Source organism: Larimichthys crocea, chromosome XVII (genome assembly GCF_000972845.2).
Source record: "Larimichthys crocea isolate SSNF chromosome XVII, L_crocea_2.0, whole genome shotgun sequence".
Classification (NCBI taxonomy): Eukaryota; Metazoa; Chordata; class Actinopteri; family Sciaenidae; genus Larimichthys; species Larimichthys crocea.
This window is the reverse complement of record NC_040027.1, coordinates 12,354,422-12,371,418: the sequence shown is the minus strand read 5'-3', so window position 1 is coordinate 12,371,418 and position 16,997 is coordinate 12,354,422. Positions and strand designations below refer to the sequence as shown.

General features: G+C 43.0%; 1 protein-coding gene across 3 annotated transcripts; it reads right to left on the bottom strand.

Moving 5' to 3' along the window:
* Positions 1–1,514: 1,514 nt before the first annotated feature.
* kdr (kinase insert domain receptor (a type III receptor tyrosine kinase)) lies at positions 1,515–16,197 on the bottom strand. 3 transcript variants are annotated; one of them, XM_010731015.3, is made up of 30 exons: positions 15,890–16,197; positions 14,950–15,043; positions 14,666–14,868; positions 14,002–14,123; positions 13,238–13,406; positions 12,919–13,058; positions 12,486–12,669; positions 12,052–12,169; positions 11,720–11,886; positions 11,469–11,625; positions 10,623–10,743; positions 10,412–10,523; positions 9,990–10,334; positions 9,650–9,796; positions 9,423–9,554; positions 7,589–7,695; positions 7,078–7,213; positions 6,139–6,243; positions 5,938–6,051; positions 5,553–5,641; positions 5,176–5,338; positions 4,982–5,073; positions 4,761–4,883; positions 4,559–4,670; positions 4,370–4,469; positions 4,170–4,275; positions 3,486–3,631; positions 3,313–3,397; positions 2,406–2,488; positions 1,515–2,286 (listed from the first exon to the last, which is right to left on the bottom strand). In XM_010731015.3, exons 1-30 carry the CDS (start codon positions 15,945–15,947, stop codon positions 2,067–2,069), a joined length of 4,050 nt encoding a protein of 1,349 aa, XP_010729317.3. In that variant the 5' UTR covers positions 15,948–16,197; the 3' UTR covers positions 1,515–2,066. The 3 variants fall into 3 exon arrangements, with proteins under 3 accessions (XP_010729317.3, XP_019133236.2, XP_019133235.2); XM_019277691.2 differs by having other exon boundaries at positions 1,515–2,283; XM_019277690.2 differs by having other exon boundaries at positions 13,238–13,403.
* Between the last annotated feature and the right edge of the window lie 800 nt (positions 16,198–16,997).

Sequence of the window (16,997 nt, the reverse complement as noted above, 5' to 3'; positions counted from 1 at the left end):
TGGGTAGTTTTAGTGTTTTTACCACAGGTGTTTTGGACCTCTGGGAAAAGGAATGTTGACGGGGAGCAGAGATGGCGTCGTGCCAGAACTGGAGCTGAGAAAGCCGGCAATGTAACCTGGCTCAGCAGCCTCTATGGACGTAATGACAGAACTGAAGAGGACCTTAGGCTTCTTGCTGTTGGACTAGTAAGTAATATTAGCTGGCTGCTGTGTCTTTTGTGGTTGCACTTGACTGGACCCAAGGTCCTATATACTCCAGTTCTATGGTTAGAGGTTTGTGCACCTGAAATCAATGACACCTCAAAAATAGAGCATGCATGCACTCTGTAATTAACCTCTCTACCAACACTACAGCAGCTGTTAACAATCACGTGCTGGTCATCAGGTGGGTAGGGTCCGCCTGTCTGTGGTTATCTGCCTGTTTATCTTGTCTTGTCTGGCTCCATTTGGTGAGCTGGCAGTCTGTTCGAGATGGTTTCGTGAATGCCAAAGTATTTCCTGCCAGTGCAGAGCTCTCCGCCTTCAGCCTGTCTGTCCATTCCTGAGGAAATTAGACTGAATTCCTGCAGTGAAAGGCGTGTTGTGACTTTGTCTGTTGTTTCAGACAGACAGAGCCATTAATCAGCTGTCTGAATTGAGGAGAAAACAGACACACCTGATGTGTATTTACACCTTTAGCACAATAGAGGGCACTATTGCCCAGTTATCATTAAAGAGAAACTATACTGACATCTTGTGCTTGAGGAGGGTGTTCTTCATATTAAGTAACATTAAGCATAGCATTTACATCCATTTTCTTGCTGAAGCTGCAAAAACACAATGCATTAAAAACATAAATATCCTCTGTCCCTGTCTTGATTTCGTCCTCCTGGCCTCCTCCAGCGTCAATCGGGAGGATTTTCTAAATTTAAACACCCCAGTATTACGTGTGGAAGTGTGGAAACAACTCCTCAGAGGCTCCGGGTCATTTCCTCTAGTACGCTATAATTAGCTGAGGTTTGTTGCCCTTGATTGCAGACACAATACGTTGTGTTCCCATGCACCAAATCACCCACTGAGCAGCACCTTTAAGTTTTAGTGTAGTGACATAATCCTCAAACAAAAGTCATCAGCGTTCACAAGACATTCACCTTAAGCCATGGAAGTGTGGGAATTTTGTTTCCTCCTAGGCTATGAAACCAGCTTTTTTTTTTTTTTTTTCAAATCTGCCATTTACTTTGTTGTCATACTGGTACACGCTGGCCTTGACAGGGCTATTGTGGGTTGAATAGAGCTAAGAAAATACCCAAGGTTGGACGGACATTGTTCCTATAGGGGACACACACACACACAAAATGACCAAGGCTGAGAAAGTATTGTTTTCTTTGTGTAAGACACAGAGAAAGGAAATGAGAGGTGTACGATACAAAGAGACAAACACACTCATGGATTATCAAGTTTGGGATGAACATACGGGAGATGTTTCGTGTCAAACAAACAATGTTAAAAGTAAAAAAAAGTCACAAAAAACAGTCTTAATCTGTGAGTATTTTATTTTATAAAACTAGTTACATTTATGGCAGGTTTAGTGATACACTTTCAATAAAATACTGCAAGTTATACGCATAAAGGAACTGTACAAACGTGAAACTGATTGATCTGAGGACTGCCTCCTTGCCAGGCGTTTATTGTGCCAACCAGATTTTAAAAAAACATTTGCTGATTCAATTATCTAAACATTCCAGATGCCATTTCCTGCAATAGAGGAAGTGGGTGGATTGTGCCTCAGGAAGTAGGTGAGTCCTCGTGTCTCGGCTCCCCAGACCTTTTACTCGCTGAGTAAACATGATAGCATTCCTCCGGCTGTCCAAAGAGAGCTGCGCTTACAAACTTATCATACAACCTTCATTTTTTCCCCCAGCTGACTTATTAAGTTATCTCTTGTAAAAATATCTCAGGGCCGCAGTAGCAGACCCGAGCTGCTCTATTACAAGTCATTGTTCCTAAAGTGTGAAACCAGTGGAAGGTAAACAAATACTGTACAGTGACAAAGACTCAGGGTTAAGTTGTTGGGCGGATACGTGGGGTCAGACGGGTGGCGTGCTGTAGCGGATCTCCACGTTGAATTTGTCATGCGTCTTAGGAAGAGGAGGCTTCTTCAGCATCTTGTGCTTCATGATCACCTCCTCGTTAGCGTAGATCGGGGTGTCTGTGTCGTCAGAGTGGTACCCTGACTGGTATCCGCTCGTCTGATTGGATGACTCAGACGCCAGAGACTCTTTACTCTTACAGCGCAGCAGCTGGCTGCTGTGAGAAAGCAGACATAAGAGAGAGACACACACATTTAGATTTGCAGCTAAAGCAAAGCAAGAAATGTGCCGTGATTATATGAGAAATATGATGCAATATAGGTTATATGCTGATACCTGAAGGTGGGCGTTGAGAGCTGTTGATTCAAACCCTTTACCTCCTCATGTGAGAAGCCCATACCACTGTCTGTGTGACCCTCCTGTAGAAGTGCCAAAGATTTAAGTGAACACTGGTGGTCGATGCCAGAGAGAGAAAAGCTGAGAGTCTTTAGTTTCCTTCAGTTAATCTGCTGAAAATATTCTTTACAGTTTTTACTAAAGTCCAAAACCCAAATACATTCAGTCACAAGTCAAACTGGTGGTACGTGAGCTCCCTAGCTCCCATGAAATATATTTTTTGAATTAAATACATTCATTTAGAAACATTTAATACTGTCAAAATACTGTGCATGAAAATACTTAAACTGTGAGATTGCAGGAATGTAATTTAAATTAAGTTTTGCATTCCCTTTAGTATTTTCTTTCAAAATCAGGCTGCCACGTCAGAGTTCACGCAGGTAGCACGTGGGTTCTTGAACCAGTTCAACATTTAAAAATTCTCTTACTATAAATAAACCTGCATCCTGCATGAACTGTCCATTTGCAGCTGTACATTAACATCTGTCATGATAGTGCTATATTAATATTTTCTGAGGTGGTACATGGTATAAAAAGTTTGATAAACACTGCTCAGATTTGATACTTAAAATATTTGGTGATTCATTTTCAAACAAATTATCTTCACGTCTTATTTCACTGAGGCTACAGTACAAGGCAAATGTCCTTTAAAAATAAATAAATAACAATAATAATAAGTAGTTAATCTATGAGCCTAATTTCTGGGGTAAAAATATATGTTTAGGTTTATAGGTGGCTGATTTATGAGCTTTACTTTGTTGTATTACCACATTATATCCAGTGTGTTCCTAGTATTGCTGTAAATATATGAATATGTGAATGTGTGTCTGTGCAGAGCGTCGCTCACCATGACGCTGCTGTGTGCCACAGGGATGTCCTCAAACGTCTTCACACTGAGGGGCCGACTGCACCGCTCGCTCTGCTGGGACGGACTGCACGGAGAGAGAAAAGTGTTTAAACGAGACTCACTGCAAGTTTTTAAAAGTCACAGTGGAAGGAAAGAAAGATCATCATGCTGACCCGAGGGACGGTGGGTTGTCATAGTGGAGCTGAGCTTCCAGGATTTCTCTACTTTGGGGTCTGCTGTAGGGATTCCTGAGGTCGGGGGTCACGGGAGAGCGTTCTGCCTCATTGACTGCTGTCAAAGGAATGTAGTCCTTCCCATCCTGGAGACCAAGATATTGAATAATATCATCTCAGATACACACAGGAGCAACTGACATAAGTAAATGTAGCAATATTACAGTGCAGAACACGAGTAAACAACCTGTATTCAAAATCTTTCCTACTACTAGGTACAAAAATAATAATAATCGCCTAATAAACGTCTTCCTCACTTTAACATTGCATCTCCGGTTCCAGTTGTTACTTGTCCTTGTTCTATAATCGGCTTTTTCGGATGTAGCCAATTTACGTCAGCCTGGTTTTTGTACGTCTGCTTCAGGTAATGACTTCCTAAATTTCCCGTAATCACTTGGCAAAGCTCAACGAATGGGCGTGAACGCGTTGCAATCAGCTGCGTGTTATTCGTGTATGCAGTGACAGCCATAATAATAGCCTGAATGAGGGCAGGGACTGAGAATTGTTGTGTATCTACCTCCTGTGTGAATTGATTTCTCCATGTCTGCTGAAAGCTGAAAGAACTACGTCAAGTCTGGAGTTATTTATGGATGCGGTAGACTTTTGTTTTGACTCGAAACAGACCTGTTGAGCGCTGGCCTGTAGCAGGTTGCCAAGATGTTCAACGAGCTCTGTGAATGTCGGCCTGTCTGTGGGACGATCCAGCCAGCAGTCCAACATGGTCTGGTATCTATTAACACACGGAAATTAGATCATAGTAAGACACTGAAGCGAGTTACATTCCTGTGATACCCTTAACTACATTGCGAAACTTTCCCCCTCACATCTCAGTGGTGGCGTATTCTGGAGGTCTCATCCTGGTGCCCTCTTTAAGCCTCCTGCAGAAAGACTCGTCGATGCAAACACCAGGATAGGGAGAAGCCCCTGTAGGAGATATGAAAGAGGTGACATTGCAGGTATACAGGGGTTGTTATGTGTCTAGTGTTATGTGCAGTGGTGATTAAAATGCTTACCCAGAGAAAAGATCTCCCAGAGAAGGACCCCAAAGGACCAGACATCACTTTGTGTGGTGTACACCCGGTCGAAGATGGTCTCAGGAGCCATCCATTTCAGAGGGAGGCGTGCCTGTAGCAAGATGAAGATGTTAGGTTGCATTGCTACGCAGATCTTTCAATTACGTGAGCAATCATCTACGTGTAAGCTCGAGGGACTCACATCTCCCTTGCGGACATAGTCGGGGTCTTTGTAGACATCTCTAGCGAGGCCAAAGTCGCAGATCTTCACCACGTTATTCTCCGAAAGCAGGATGTTTCTGGCTGCTAGATCTCTGTGGATACACTACAGAGCAAACACATACACATACAAAGAGCGGTTAACATCTCCAGTTTTTATATGTTTACATGCATACACAGATTTCTAAATAATTATAGTTTCACCTTGCGGGAGGACAGAAACTCCATGCCTTTAGCCACCTGGAAGCTGTAGCTTATCAGGTCCTCCATGGTCAGATGGTCCTCGTCTGAGCTCTCTGTGGTCACATGAAGGATTTTACAATCATAAACGTTTGCCCTGAACAACATTAGTGTCCACAAACTGATGAAACTGTGTCATTCTGAGTCGTCTTCATCACCTTCCTCAGTGTCCATATTACTGCCTGAAGCCTTGTCTCCAGCTCTGGAGCAGACAGCCGTTCCTGTGCAGATATCCAGCTGGGCGATCGTCCCCAGACCCAGATCCCCTTCTGTCACATCGTCCTCTGGAGATGCCCACCTCTGGCTATCCAAACGCTTCCTCTGTTGCCAAAATACAGACATCAATGAGGAAAACGAGGCGAACCATGATATGTAATTCAGCTTGCAGGTTTTGTCTGTGTACAATATTGTCCATGTTAGATAACGTGGAGTGCATTGCTGTGTAATGGTGTAATGAAAAATGATGTGCAGAGTGTAACCACATCTGAGGGTCGGTTGCGGTTTATTGGCTGCGTGTGGGTTACACATCATTTACTTTGTACGGGCTGTACTCTCCACGCTTGCTCTTCAGGTAGCTGGAGAGGTTTCCATGTTTACAGTACTCCACAATCACCATCAGTGGCCCTGCAGGAGCGAAAAAGGTTGATGATCAAAGTAAGAAGGATCAAAGTGCTCATAACTTTACATTACAGGACCACAGAGGACATCTAGAGGCCGATTTAACGAGAAGTCTGAGGCATATTAGAGAGAAAGGAAAATAAATACCAGCCACCTCAAATAAACACAGTGTTTGAAGGTGAAGTGTAATTAGGTCAGGGGACGCTCGTTAAGCTCCACCACTAGCTCTCTTACATAAGAAACACAAAAGGGAGCAAAGTCTCATCTTCACACACAGTGCTAAGCTCCGTACGATGACTCACCTCCCGGCTTCGTACAGGCTCCCAGCAGGTTGACGACATTGAGATGATGCCCAATATGAATGAGTATTTTCAGCTCTGACATCAAGGCGCGGTACTCGCTGGATGTGGCTCCCTCTGTAACAACAGAGAGACGGATTTCAAGTGTGTGTTCGTGTAACCGTTTGTGTGCGGACGTAGAGAAAAGGAGGACAAAATACCGACCCTTAAGCATCTTGACTGCAACAGTGGTGCACGTGGTGGCTTTCTCGATGCCAAAGGCGGCTGCTTCGACCACCTGACCGAACGCTCCTCGTCCCAGTGGGTCACCTTTAACGCAGAACAGTTGGAAATATCACCATCAGTGAGGATATTATATACAGATATTCATGATTGCCAGAGGATAAATCCTGCTGACGTTTACACTCTTTGGTGATCCTCTAACTTTCCGTTCTCTATTACCAAATACCTAACCAAACTATTTGCAAACTAATCAACTGGACCAACATGAAGCTCCAAACATCTCTGTGGACTTGTTTTCTTACAAGGCACAGATGCTGAAATTGTAGCTCGGTCTCTTTTTTTAGTCAGTCATACTGCTTGGAGGCGCAGAAACTGGACACGCAAACTACTTATTCATCACTTTTCTACTTCAGTTTATCTACTGGCTATAACTTTTACACAGGTAATAAGGTGTCAACTAACTTATGTTAATGAATCTTCTCCAATACATGCAGTAGATTATTTAAAGTTTTACAGCCGAGCTACTCCAGAAGCTTTCACACCTCCCCTGGGACCTGAACATAACTGCAGAAGTTCCCCCTGAGGTACACCATCCCCTGGTTGTGAGTCACTGCACACACACATTATCATTAAAAATAAATTGTGATTTAAAACTGAAACTTTGAAACAATGTTGCAAAACTAAGTGCTGAGAGCAAACGTTAACCGTCTTAGTTGGGAATAACTGTGACCTAAATCTGCATAGTAACACGATGCAGTGTAATAGTCTGCCTCACCTCCACAAGCAGAAACTCTGAGTAGAGATTCTTCATTGTCTTTCTCAAGGGTACTTCAGCTACACAGAGACTTTTCGTCCCTCACACACTGTGTCACCTTGCTGCCTAAGCGTTCTCTGGATTGAATCAGGGCCGTGGTGTCTCACCTAGTTTTAGCCTGTCCCGAGGGAACTCCCATTTGTTAGCGTCATACGTGAGCCTTTCACACTGCTCGTCCATGGGCATGTCCTCAGAGTCCAGGATCATGGACAGGTAGCCTGTCTTCAGCTCCCCACCATTCGGCTGAAACAATGTGACAGAGAAAGAGAGAGAATATGAGTGAATTAATGAGCAATTATTTGTCTTTCACAATAATTAAACTGTACGGATGTTTTCCAGTGACCCGGGTGCCCCTCCAGTAATAGGGGCCCAATCTATGCTCCGGGTCTACGTGACTTTTGGGAGCAGAGAGTGGCCTTGTTGTTCCTGGATACAAAAGACAGCGACCAGCAAGAGCCAGACCAGTCACTTCTAATCAGTCATACAACCCCACAGTGTGTGTGTGTGTTCAAGCTTTACACTTTTTCTTTTTTTATTAATTGTCGGCATCTTTGTAAGTGGAAGGGAAAATCCGAGGAAGGAAAAGTGCGGCAAAGAGCGGAGGTGGAAGTTACTTACTCTCTTTCTTCCACGGATGACAAAGACGATCAGTAACCAGAAAAACATGGCGATGACCACTGACCCAATAGGAACAATCAGTTCCACATTAGTCTTTTCCTCTGCACCTAAAACAAACACAACAGAATGAGTTGCAGACACACACACACACACACAGAAAAAAAAACAGATAGAAGAATTAATTTGACAAATCTGGGGCCCATCGGTCAGAGGAAAATGTGGAACAGTCACAGTGGAATGTCGATTATAAGATTTCAGCGGCGAGCCTTGCCAGCGCTGCGTAAAGTTCACACAGGTTTGTCATTGTCTTTGGCATGTACAAATGTGTATGTGCGTCTGTGTTTGGGTTGGAGGAAGGAGACTGTTGGAACTCGGACTGTGAGCAAGCTGATATTTTATCTAGTCATAACAAATGGTCAGGAGTCAGCACGAGCAACTACTGCCAAAGATAACTTGGAAAACGCCTATCAGAGCCATAGTTGTGTGTAACTACAAGCTGTAATGACCTGTCTCACTTCAATTCAGCTGAGGGACTGTGTGAAAATTAATACAATATGAAGTAAGAGAAAAAAAAAGGCAGGGTAGCTGTAGAAGATAACTTTCTAATAACTATTATTTAAGAAATATAAAAGAAACACACCCGACTAAGTGACTCAGGCATGATGTAATTGATTTGATGGACAGTTGGACATCTGATCTCATCAAACTATAAGATATAATAACGTACAACCATCTCCACCTCCAGTAACTTTCAGAAACTCCCTTAGTCATAAATGGCTTGCTCTCCTTCAGAGATTTTCTGGTTAGCGACTCTGTCCTCAACCCTCCCTCGTTATCGGGGGGAGGGTCGGCGCCTCAGTTGGGAGCTCCTGTAACTGGGTCTACATTCTGCAGGCGGGGACCAGGTCACGTAGGCCTTGGTTCTAGTTAGCGCATTTGTTTGTTTGTTGCTGTGTCTCTGTGATCAGGACAGAAACGAGTGAACAGTAGAGCAGAGGCTGGAGTTGGGGCAGGGCTGGCCTCTCCCTTTGTCCCGCAGTCTCCTCATTGTTTTGGATTTAGAAACTCCCAGGAGGATGTGTGCGCTAACTGGGGCGACTTCCTGTCATGAGGAAGTGGAGTTATTATTACCTCTACATCTTTGATATCAAAAATGTCATTTTGTGTGATGTGAATTGGGGAAACCTTGAGGCCAGATATAAATACAGACTCTATTGTGGGTATAAAAACACTAAGCTCTCATGCATGACTACTGAACAGGCCTGTAGACCCAAGGTGAGCAGGTAACACTATATTTGAATAGTCTGCCTTCAGTATTTGTAATATTTCACCTGCAAATCCTTTTCTGATCACTGTGGTTAAGGTTTGATTAAGTTTATACATAAAAAAAACCCCATCTTGGTTATGTTTGTCACACCCGCTACAGATAACCTGTTAAACAGGCAAAGTGAACTCAATCTAGAAAATGGCTAGAGCCACAAAACAACTCCAAAGAGGGATAAAACAACTACAAAGAGACACATGAGATGCAGAATAACTGTAAAGAGAGACAGAACTAATCCAAAGAGACACAAAATGACCACAAAAAGACACAAATTAAATGCAAAGAGACACAAAAGTACTCCAAAGAGATGCAAAATGACTAATTGACTACAGAGAGAGAAAGTCTGGGGGTCTTGCTCCTATGTAGAAGGGGTGGGAGGGCCTTTACGTGTCTGCGTCCAGGGGCCCATTGTCTAATATCAGTGGTATCTATGGTATCAGTAAACAGGAAATACTGCATCACTGTACATTGACATGTTTCCACTTGTCATCAGTATCGGCAGGGACTGACCTTCAGTAGTCAAAAAGGCCTGCGAGGTGTCACAGCCTCGGCTGTTGCATGCAGTGCAGACGTACAGACCGCTGTCGTCCTTCTTCACGCGCTGAATTGTCAGAATCTGGTTGTGATTGCTCAGAATCACACCTGTAAACAATCCATATTGTGTTTTTTCATTACAACAACTGTGACAACTCATGAAGCGAGTCAGTGTTCAGGCGAAAAAGCCACACACGTCTCACCTGAGCCCTCGACCACGGTGTGATTGTTTTTGGTCCACACCACCGTTGGGTTTGGCACCCCCGCAGCGTCGCAGTGGAGAGCGGTTGTCGCGCTCACGTTCACTTTTTGATCAGTTAAATTGTTGAGTATCCTCGCAGCCTCAAGACCTACAGTCAGAAAAACACAATATTAATTTCCAAAACAATTAAAAAGACTATTAATGTGAGCTTATCTTCATATTTTCATACTTTTATTGTATATTCATCCTAATGTTGGCGTTGCATGTGTAAACAGTGTATCTGCACTGAAAACAATTAAAAAACTGTCACATTTGGACCCAGAATTGTACATTTTTCTCACTTTTGAGAGAAAGACGCTGCAGCAGGCAGGTTCTGTCTTGAGTCTTAATGTTTTCCACCTGACAGGCATACAGGCCCTCGTCCTGACGGGTCGCGTTGGGCAGCCGCAGCTCCAGGGTCACGTTGCTGCCCTGCACGCTGGGACGCATTCCATGCGACAGGGGCCTCCGCTGCAGCGTCAGGGAGCGACAGGGTTGCAAAGACACAACCTGCTCTGACTCGGAGATGTTGGTCACACGGAACCAGGCGAGGTTGCCGTAGAGCAGCTTGTCCGCCTTACACCGCAGAACCACATAGTCCTCCTCCAAGGGCTCATTGGACGGAGACACACTCACCTCGAGGCCACCTAACAGCGTACAGACGAGCAAGAGAAGTGAGAAGTGCTGAAATGTTACAGAAGAGAGTCCAGAAACGAAGACTTACGTGTGACGTGGAAGAAGATGATGCGTGAATCCTTTCCTACTTTGTTGGCAGCCATGCACCTGTAGAGTGCAGGGGACTCAGCTTTCTGAATCTTCAACGAACTCGTGATTTTCTAGAGAAAAATGCAACATCCACTGTTTAACTTGTAGGATTTTTAGGGTGGTTGACTGCAATTGGATTGTTTGGGATGTAATCAAGAGGAATTATTCACCCTTTGACCTTCTGTGTCAATCATAAGTCGCTCTACAGGGTGGTGACCCGTGTTATTGCTGATATCTCTCCAACTCGTACACTTCTCGAGCTGTGCTTCAGACTTTTTTTTCAGCCCTGACCTGTTGGACAAAGACAAACTTTCCCGTCAGACGCACTGAAACTTTTTTTTCTTTTCTGCGTTATGCAATTTGTCAACCCAAATTAAGAAACGCGGGAAATGTTCGAGCATTTTCTCGATTGTAAAAATGTGTATGTGATAAACAAGCGAGAGAAAGTATACAAGGAGAGGCGCAGCTTCAGCAGGAGGAAGCTCTTTTTTTTGTGTGACAGAGAGCAGGACAGGAACAACAGGAAACATAGTGCAGGACTGAGGAAGAGCTCTGATGTGTAGGCAGAAGATAAGGAGCCTGCTGATGGTCAAAGCAGCCCCTCACATACACCCCCCTCCTTCTCTATCAACACTCGAGGAGGCTGTGACCGGCCCGAGTCGTGCACGACCTCAGAGCTGCTATCTCAAACAGCTGATCCAGAGAGCGACACTGCTTGTAGTAAAACAGAAGAAAAAAAACAAAACACTTTCTACTATTACAAAGTCTGAATAACTGACGTCCTAAAAATGGACATTGTGAAGAACATGAATCATATCCGCTGATCTGCATCGGGTCAGAGTGCGGTCTCATTGTCTCCTCTCTTGTTTTTGTCAACATCACGAAAGCAGCCAGTCCTCTCCTGAATCAACAACCTGTTGACAATGAGTGACTGAGAGACACGTGAACACTGCGTGCATGCACAAAAAGGAAGTTTGCTCTTTCTTTACACACACACACACACTGCAGAAACTTACGTGAAGGCCTCTGGACAGTCCTCTTTGGACATCCACTGCCACTCGATTTGTGCAGGGGTTGGAAATCCACTGGCGGTGCACCTCAGGGTGGGGCTGCTGCCGTACAGGTACACGTCATTGTCCCCTGCCACCTCCTTGTCAATAATGCGAGGAGGCACTGTGGAGGAAGACATCAAGAGTTCACACGGCAACGCAACGACATCAGGCAACTCGAGAAGAAATAAAAAAGGCAAAGAGCAGAGGATACATGCCATTGACCAGCAGCTGGACAGTGCGATTATGTTCTTCTTTAGTAATCTTATTGGTCAGGACCATTGTGTAATTTCCTGCATCTGCTTCTGTGACTTTATGGATGATGAGGCAATCGCTTTTCTGTTTTATTCTGTAATCACCCTTCAGTGATTTGCCATTTTTTAACCTGGGCAGACAGAGGAAAGTAATATAACATGAAGTTTATGATGATTCAAACAGAATGCAGCAGGTTGCAAAAAGAAAGATAATTTCGCATATCATACTCTAGCATGCTGATAAGTATGAATACTTATTATGCTACAACTTATTCTTCTGCTGCGGACATACATACCATTTAAAGCTGGGCTCTGGGTATGCCGTGTACCTGACAGGGATCAGTGTCGGTGTTTCATCTACATTTACTTCCCAAACCCTCGTCCACGGCTCTTTCATATCAATGAAAGGCTTTTCTGGAAACACAAAGAAAATCACAAATTATTGTTACAACTTACTCTTTAAAGGACAGATGTGCAGGTTTTTAGTGCCGTTTCTCTAATTTCTAGTGTGATGAAAGTACGCTGTCCTTATATAGTGTGTTTATAGAGTTTATTATAGATTATTATAGAGTAGAAACATGCCACAAACACAACTGTATATTCTGTAAACAGAGCTGCCTAAATCTTACACACTGGACCTCTAATGAATGTAAAATGTTTTATGTTGTACCATGAATGAGATGAATTTGTTCGAATGTCTATAATGACATACTGTTTTCAGTACACCTACCGTGCACTGTTAGATACGCTGTGGCACTTTTCTCCATCAGCCCGCTGGATGCAGTGCAGGTGTATTCTCCGGTGTGATCGACCGTCACGTTCTCCACTGTGAGTGTGTTGGACAGCTCCAGGGTGTTCCACAGCTTCTTCTTGTGGGGTATCGTGTGGGTCGGCCTCGAACCGTTCACCGAGGTCTGACACAAGAGAGACAATTTGATCTTCAACAGACACCAAGGCAAACACCTCTGATCACCTTTGCACTCTGACCTGGTGAAGAGATAAGCTAAAGGATTCCTGAAAGCAGGAAGTAAGGATTGTATGCGAGGACGGCAGGAAGTGAGATACTCCACTCCTGATGTCTGTCTGTCTTCGGCGGTGTGTGAAACAGGCTTGACCCATGAATTTGTTTAACGTATACAAGCAGAAAAACCTCAGGCACTGACCAGAGCCTGACCAGAGTGCGTCCAGTTGAACTCCATGCCCACGTTGAGCTCGGTAATGGCCGTGCAGCTGAGCACCAGCTTCTCTCCAACAGACAGCCTCGGTTGCGTGGGGGTCAGCGTGAGCTCATGGATCTTATATCCTGCGGAAAAGGGAGGGAAGACATGGGAGTCAGTCGACGACCTATTGTTCTCCCGAGACTACAGACTCTCACTTTGTACACACTCTCTCTCATTCACTCAGTACTTCACCGAGTCTGTCTGCATTTAGTCATAGTCTTTCTGATAACTGATCATTTGTAATCATTTTTTTTCCTCTTACCAACAACAGCAACGATGTAGAGAGGGGACTTAAACGTCTCATTTCCAAGATATGTCTGGCAGGACACGACCCCGGCGTAGCTGATCAGATGACTGGGCACAGTGAAACCCGTCCTGGCATCCCAAAAAGAATCTTTCCCGTCGGGATGAAGCTCCTTATTTGGATACTTCTGACAGACACATAAATTTACTAATTTTGAACATATAATTTAAAAAGAACAAAAATAAAACAGCACATCTTACACACAAATATGCTTATCTGGCATCTCTTATGTAAATAGGATAGAGTTACTTTTCAAAACACCACATTTGGTAAAAGAGCTGAATAAACTGATATGGAGCTATCAACAACAGGAGCAAGAGGAGGAGATTCTTGAGAATGTGCTTTTCCACATTAAACTGAAATATGATTTAGTTCCACTTATTTAAAAGGGCAATCCACTGTTGTATAATGTCTGCATGAGTTTTCTAAAGTCGGTAAAACAACACTGGGGATCCTATCAGGGTTATTTTGGCTATCAAGGGTCAAATGAAATGATGCTGTTGGTAGCATTTTGGGAAATGTAGGTTCTTGTGATCAGAATTGCTTTATTTTTGATCATTGTTTTTTCAATCGGACTCTCTTAAATTGGAGGAACTTGAAAAATAACTTATTTCCAGCTTCCAAATTCTTCATCTTTCACCCCGATACGATTTGCTCCAGCTTGTACAACACTTCAGACTTCATGAAATGACACAAAGAAAACAGAAACAACTCTTCCTTACAGTGTGGAGTGTCACGTTGAGATTTTCCACCGACCCTCGGCATGGTATCACCACCCGCTCTCCTTCACGGATGAACACCACCTCGTAGTCTTTCTCGGACGGCACAAACGGCACTTTGTAATCTGAAGTCAAATCAAATGCACACAACAAACATGTTTAAATAAGGTGAAATCATCACAACGCTTAGGTAGAGGTGGTCAGAGGGGAACTGCCTTCACTTGAATTTATGATTGGGTCAACTCAAATTTAAAATTACATAACTGGATATTTAACACACTGCATTAATGTCAAACTGTGTAGAAGTGTATCTTTTGTGTAGCTGTGGTATGCTGTATTTTAAATATAATTCACTTTGAAAGATCATTTCTCCTGCGAAGACATTTCTAACCTCTCTGTACTGTAGGTTTTTCACTATTGGCTGTACAAAAGCTGAATTTTTTACAGTATTTCGTGGTCAAACTGTTTATACAGTGGTTCTATTCTCAGTAATATGACTCATAACAATCCACCCAAAATTTTACCAAATGACTGTTGCATCATCAGGGAGGTCTCTGGCCTGACGGCGGGGTTTTTGCACCACAGTGTTGTAATGCCCAATCAATAACCTATCCAGTGCCTATAACATTTTAAGAACACAACAAAAGGAGGTTGAATCGAGTTGTACCGTGGACAAACACATAAGCCGACGCTGAAGTCTTGCCATCTTCGACTTTCAGGTCTCTGTAGGAGCACTGGTACTGTCCGGTCTCGTTGACAGTGGCGTTGGAGATGTGCAGTGTTTTGCAGAACAGTCCCGATCCACTGCAGTCACTGATGGAGAAGCGAGTGCTTGTTGGAGGGGTCTTCCACCTCAAGTACTGCCGACCTCTGCCGGATCGAGAGGGTTATGAATGATGTGTTCGAGGACGGTGGATGGATTGAGTTCAGTAAGGTGATATTTATACATACTTGCATATTAATTCCAGGTTATCAGATTTGTTCATCCTGTGGACGCCATAGATGTTCAGCGTTGGTGGGTCAGGCATGAACCGCAACTCAATGGCTGCAGGAATCAACAACACAATCACAGTGAAGACAAACAACAAACTCAATAAACAGTGAGGGCATCAATCTATACGGCTCAAATAGATAATAGCTACATAGAGGGGTCAGAGGTCACGTTACTATTGTTTCTAAAACACACACAGTGTGGTCCTTTGAAATGTTTTAATGGAAATTAAATCTCAAGGTGGAAACTGAAACTACATTGAGGATAAAGCGGTTCTGTAACTGGCTCTCTGGCCACCCTGAGCCATTTTTCCACTGCTGCAGAAAATGGCGGAGCTGTGTCAAAACAGGAAGCAGGGGAAGATGGGCCGGGTCAGGCTCAATAGTCCAGCACAGTGTGCCCTAGGTGGGGTTCCTGTTTCTGAGGATACACGCTGCCCACCACCTCCCCTCTGAGGCCCTAAAGCACTTATTGTATTGTATGGAAAAACACACTGGGCTGACCAAGTAGAAATGATCCAAGTTTAACCCCTAAATTAACACGGCTGTCCTTATTCTCGATATAAACTGGGATAATGACTGCTTCAAACTAAATCTTTTTGGTCAAATAGGTGAACATTTCCCTTTTTGTCTCAACATATCCTCTTTTGGCTGTAGAACAGCAGAAACAACCCAAACTTTTTCAAACTTCAGCACACAGATTTAATCTTTTCATAAACAACAAAAGTATATTAGACAGTATTCTGACTGTTCTCATATATTAAATTAAATAGACGCATGAAAATAATCTCATAGCAAGAAATAATTGGCTACAAATCTCTATTGCAAAACTCTATAAGTTAGTTACATAACTTAAGTCAATAGTTAAGTTTGAAGATGATTATTCAATTTATTTTCTTACCAGCAACACAACTGATGATCCCAAGTAGAGGAATGACGGAGACTGCCGGAGCCATCATCCGACAGAAGTCATGGACAAAGTCCTCATGAACATCCAATAAAAATAAAAACTACTTCAGCACAGTAATAACAGTCCTACAGGCTTAGTACTAATCCATCAACTTCTGATGTTTTATATTCCACTCCCGAGAAAACACTGTGAAAGTCATGAGAAGCAGCAGCAGTGGACGGTGATCAGCAGAGGGTAAAGTGCGTCTGTCCCCATGGAGCTGAAGCTGAGGATGGAGAGAGGCGCTTCAGCTGAGCAGCCTGCTGCCAGGGAGGAGTCTCTCTCTCTACTGGAACTAAAGACGACCACATGAAAGAGGCTGCTGCTCCGAGACGGACACTGAACTTTGATCAGAGTTTTTGAGGGGAAACTTTAGATCAGTTTGAATGCTCGGTTGCAACACAGAAATCTCCTTTCTATAGATTAAGTGATCATTATTAGACCCGATAAAGAGAAGCCTTAGCAGTGCCGGAAGAAGTCTTCAAATTATTTATTTAAGTAAACATAAAAATACTCTTCATGTTGCAGCTGGTAGGACTGATTTTAACTAGGTCTACTTTATATGCTGCTGGGTTATTTCATTTATAATAACATATGTTTTAATTGTAAATAAATAAATGTAGGGAAGTAATAAGTGCAATATTTCCCTCTGAAAGGTCGTTGAGTACAAGCATATAAATTCTTCATTAGTACAGTACAAGTAGGCCTAACTTAAAAACAGCCTACTTGAGTAAACGTTCCATCACTGGTAATTATTAATACTAAAGAAGTAAATATTTATAGTATATTAATTAGCAGAAATTAAAATAGTTTTCAGGGTGTTTTAGAAAGAAGAGGAAAAATAGAACCAATGAAGAAAAGATACAAATGACAATGCAGTAAATTTACTTATCTCTTGATTATTAATACTAATGAGATAAATGTTTTTATAGTAATGAAATAAAATTTAGAAAAGAACACATTTCTGTTTCATAATTTAATGTTTAAAATGCATTTGATTTATTTTTTGTGTCTGAGAAAAAGAAACAGTTTAGCAACTTATGTAATTTCACCAAGTGAA

Excerpts from the sequence above, each read along its gene's own strand:
- kdr (XM_010731015.3), bottom strand. The coding sequence starts at position 15,947 with ATGATGGCTCCGGCAGTCTCCGTCATTCCTCTACTTGGGATCATCAGT. Across the intron at positions 11,887-12,051 it reads CCAGAGCCCAGCTTTAAATG|GTTAAAAAATGGCAAATCAC; the intron begins GTATGTATGTCC and ends CTGTCTGCCCAG. Across the intron at positions 10,335-10,411 it reads CATCTTCTTCCACGTCACAC|GTGGCCTCGAGGTGAGTGTG; the intron begins GTAAGTCTTCGT and ends GTACGCTGTTAG.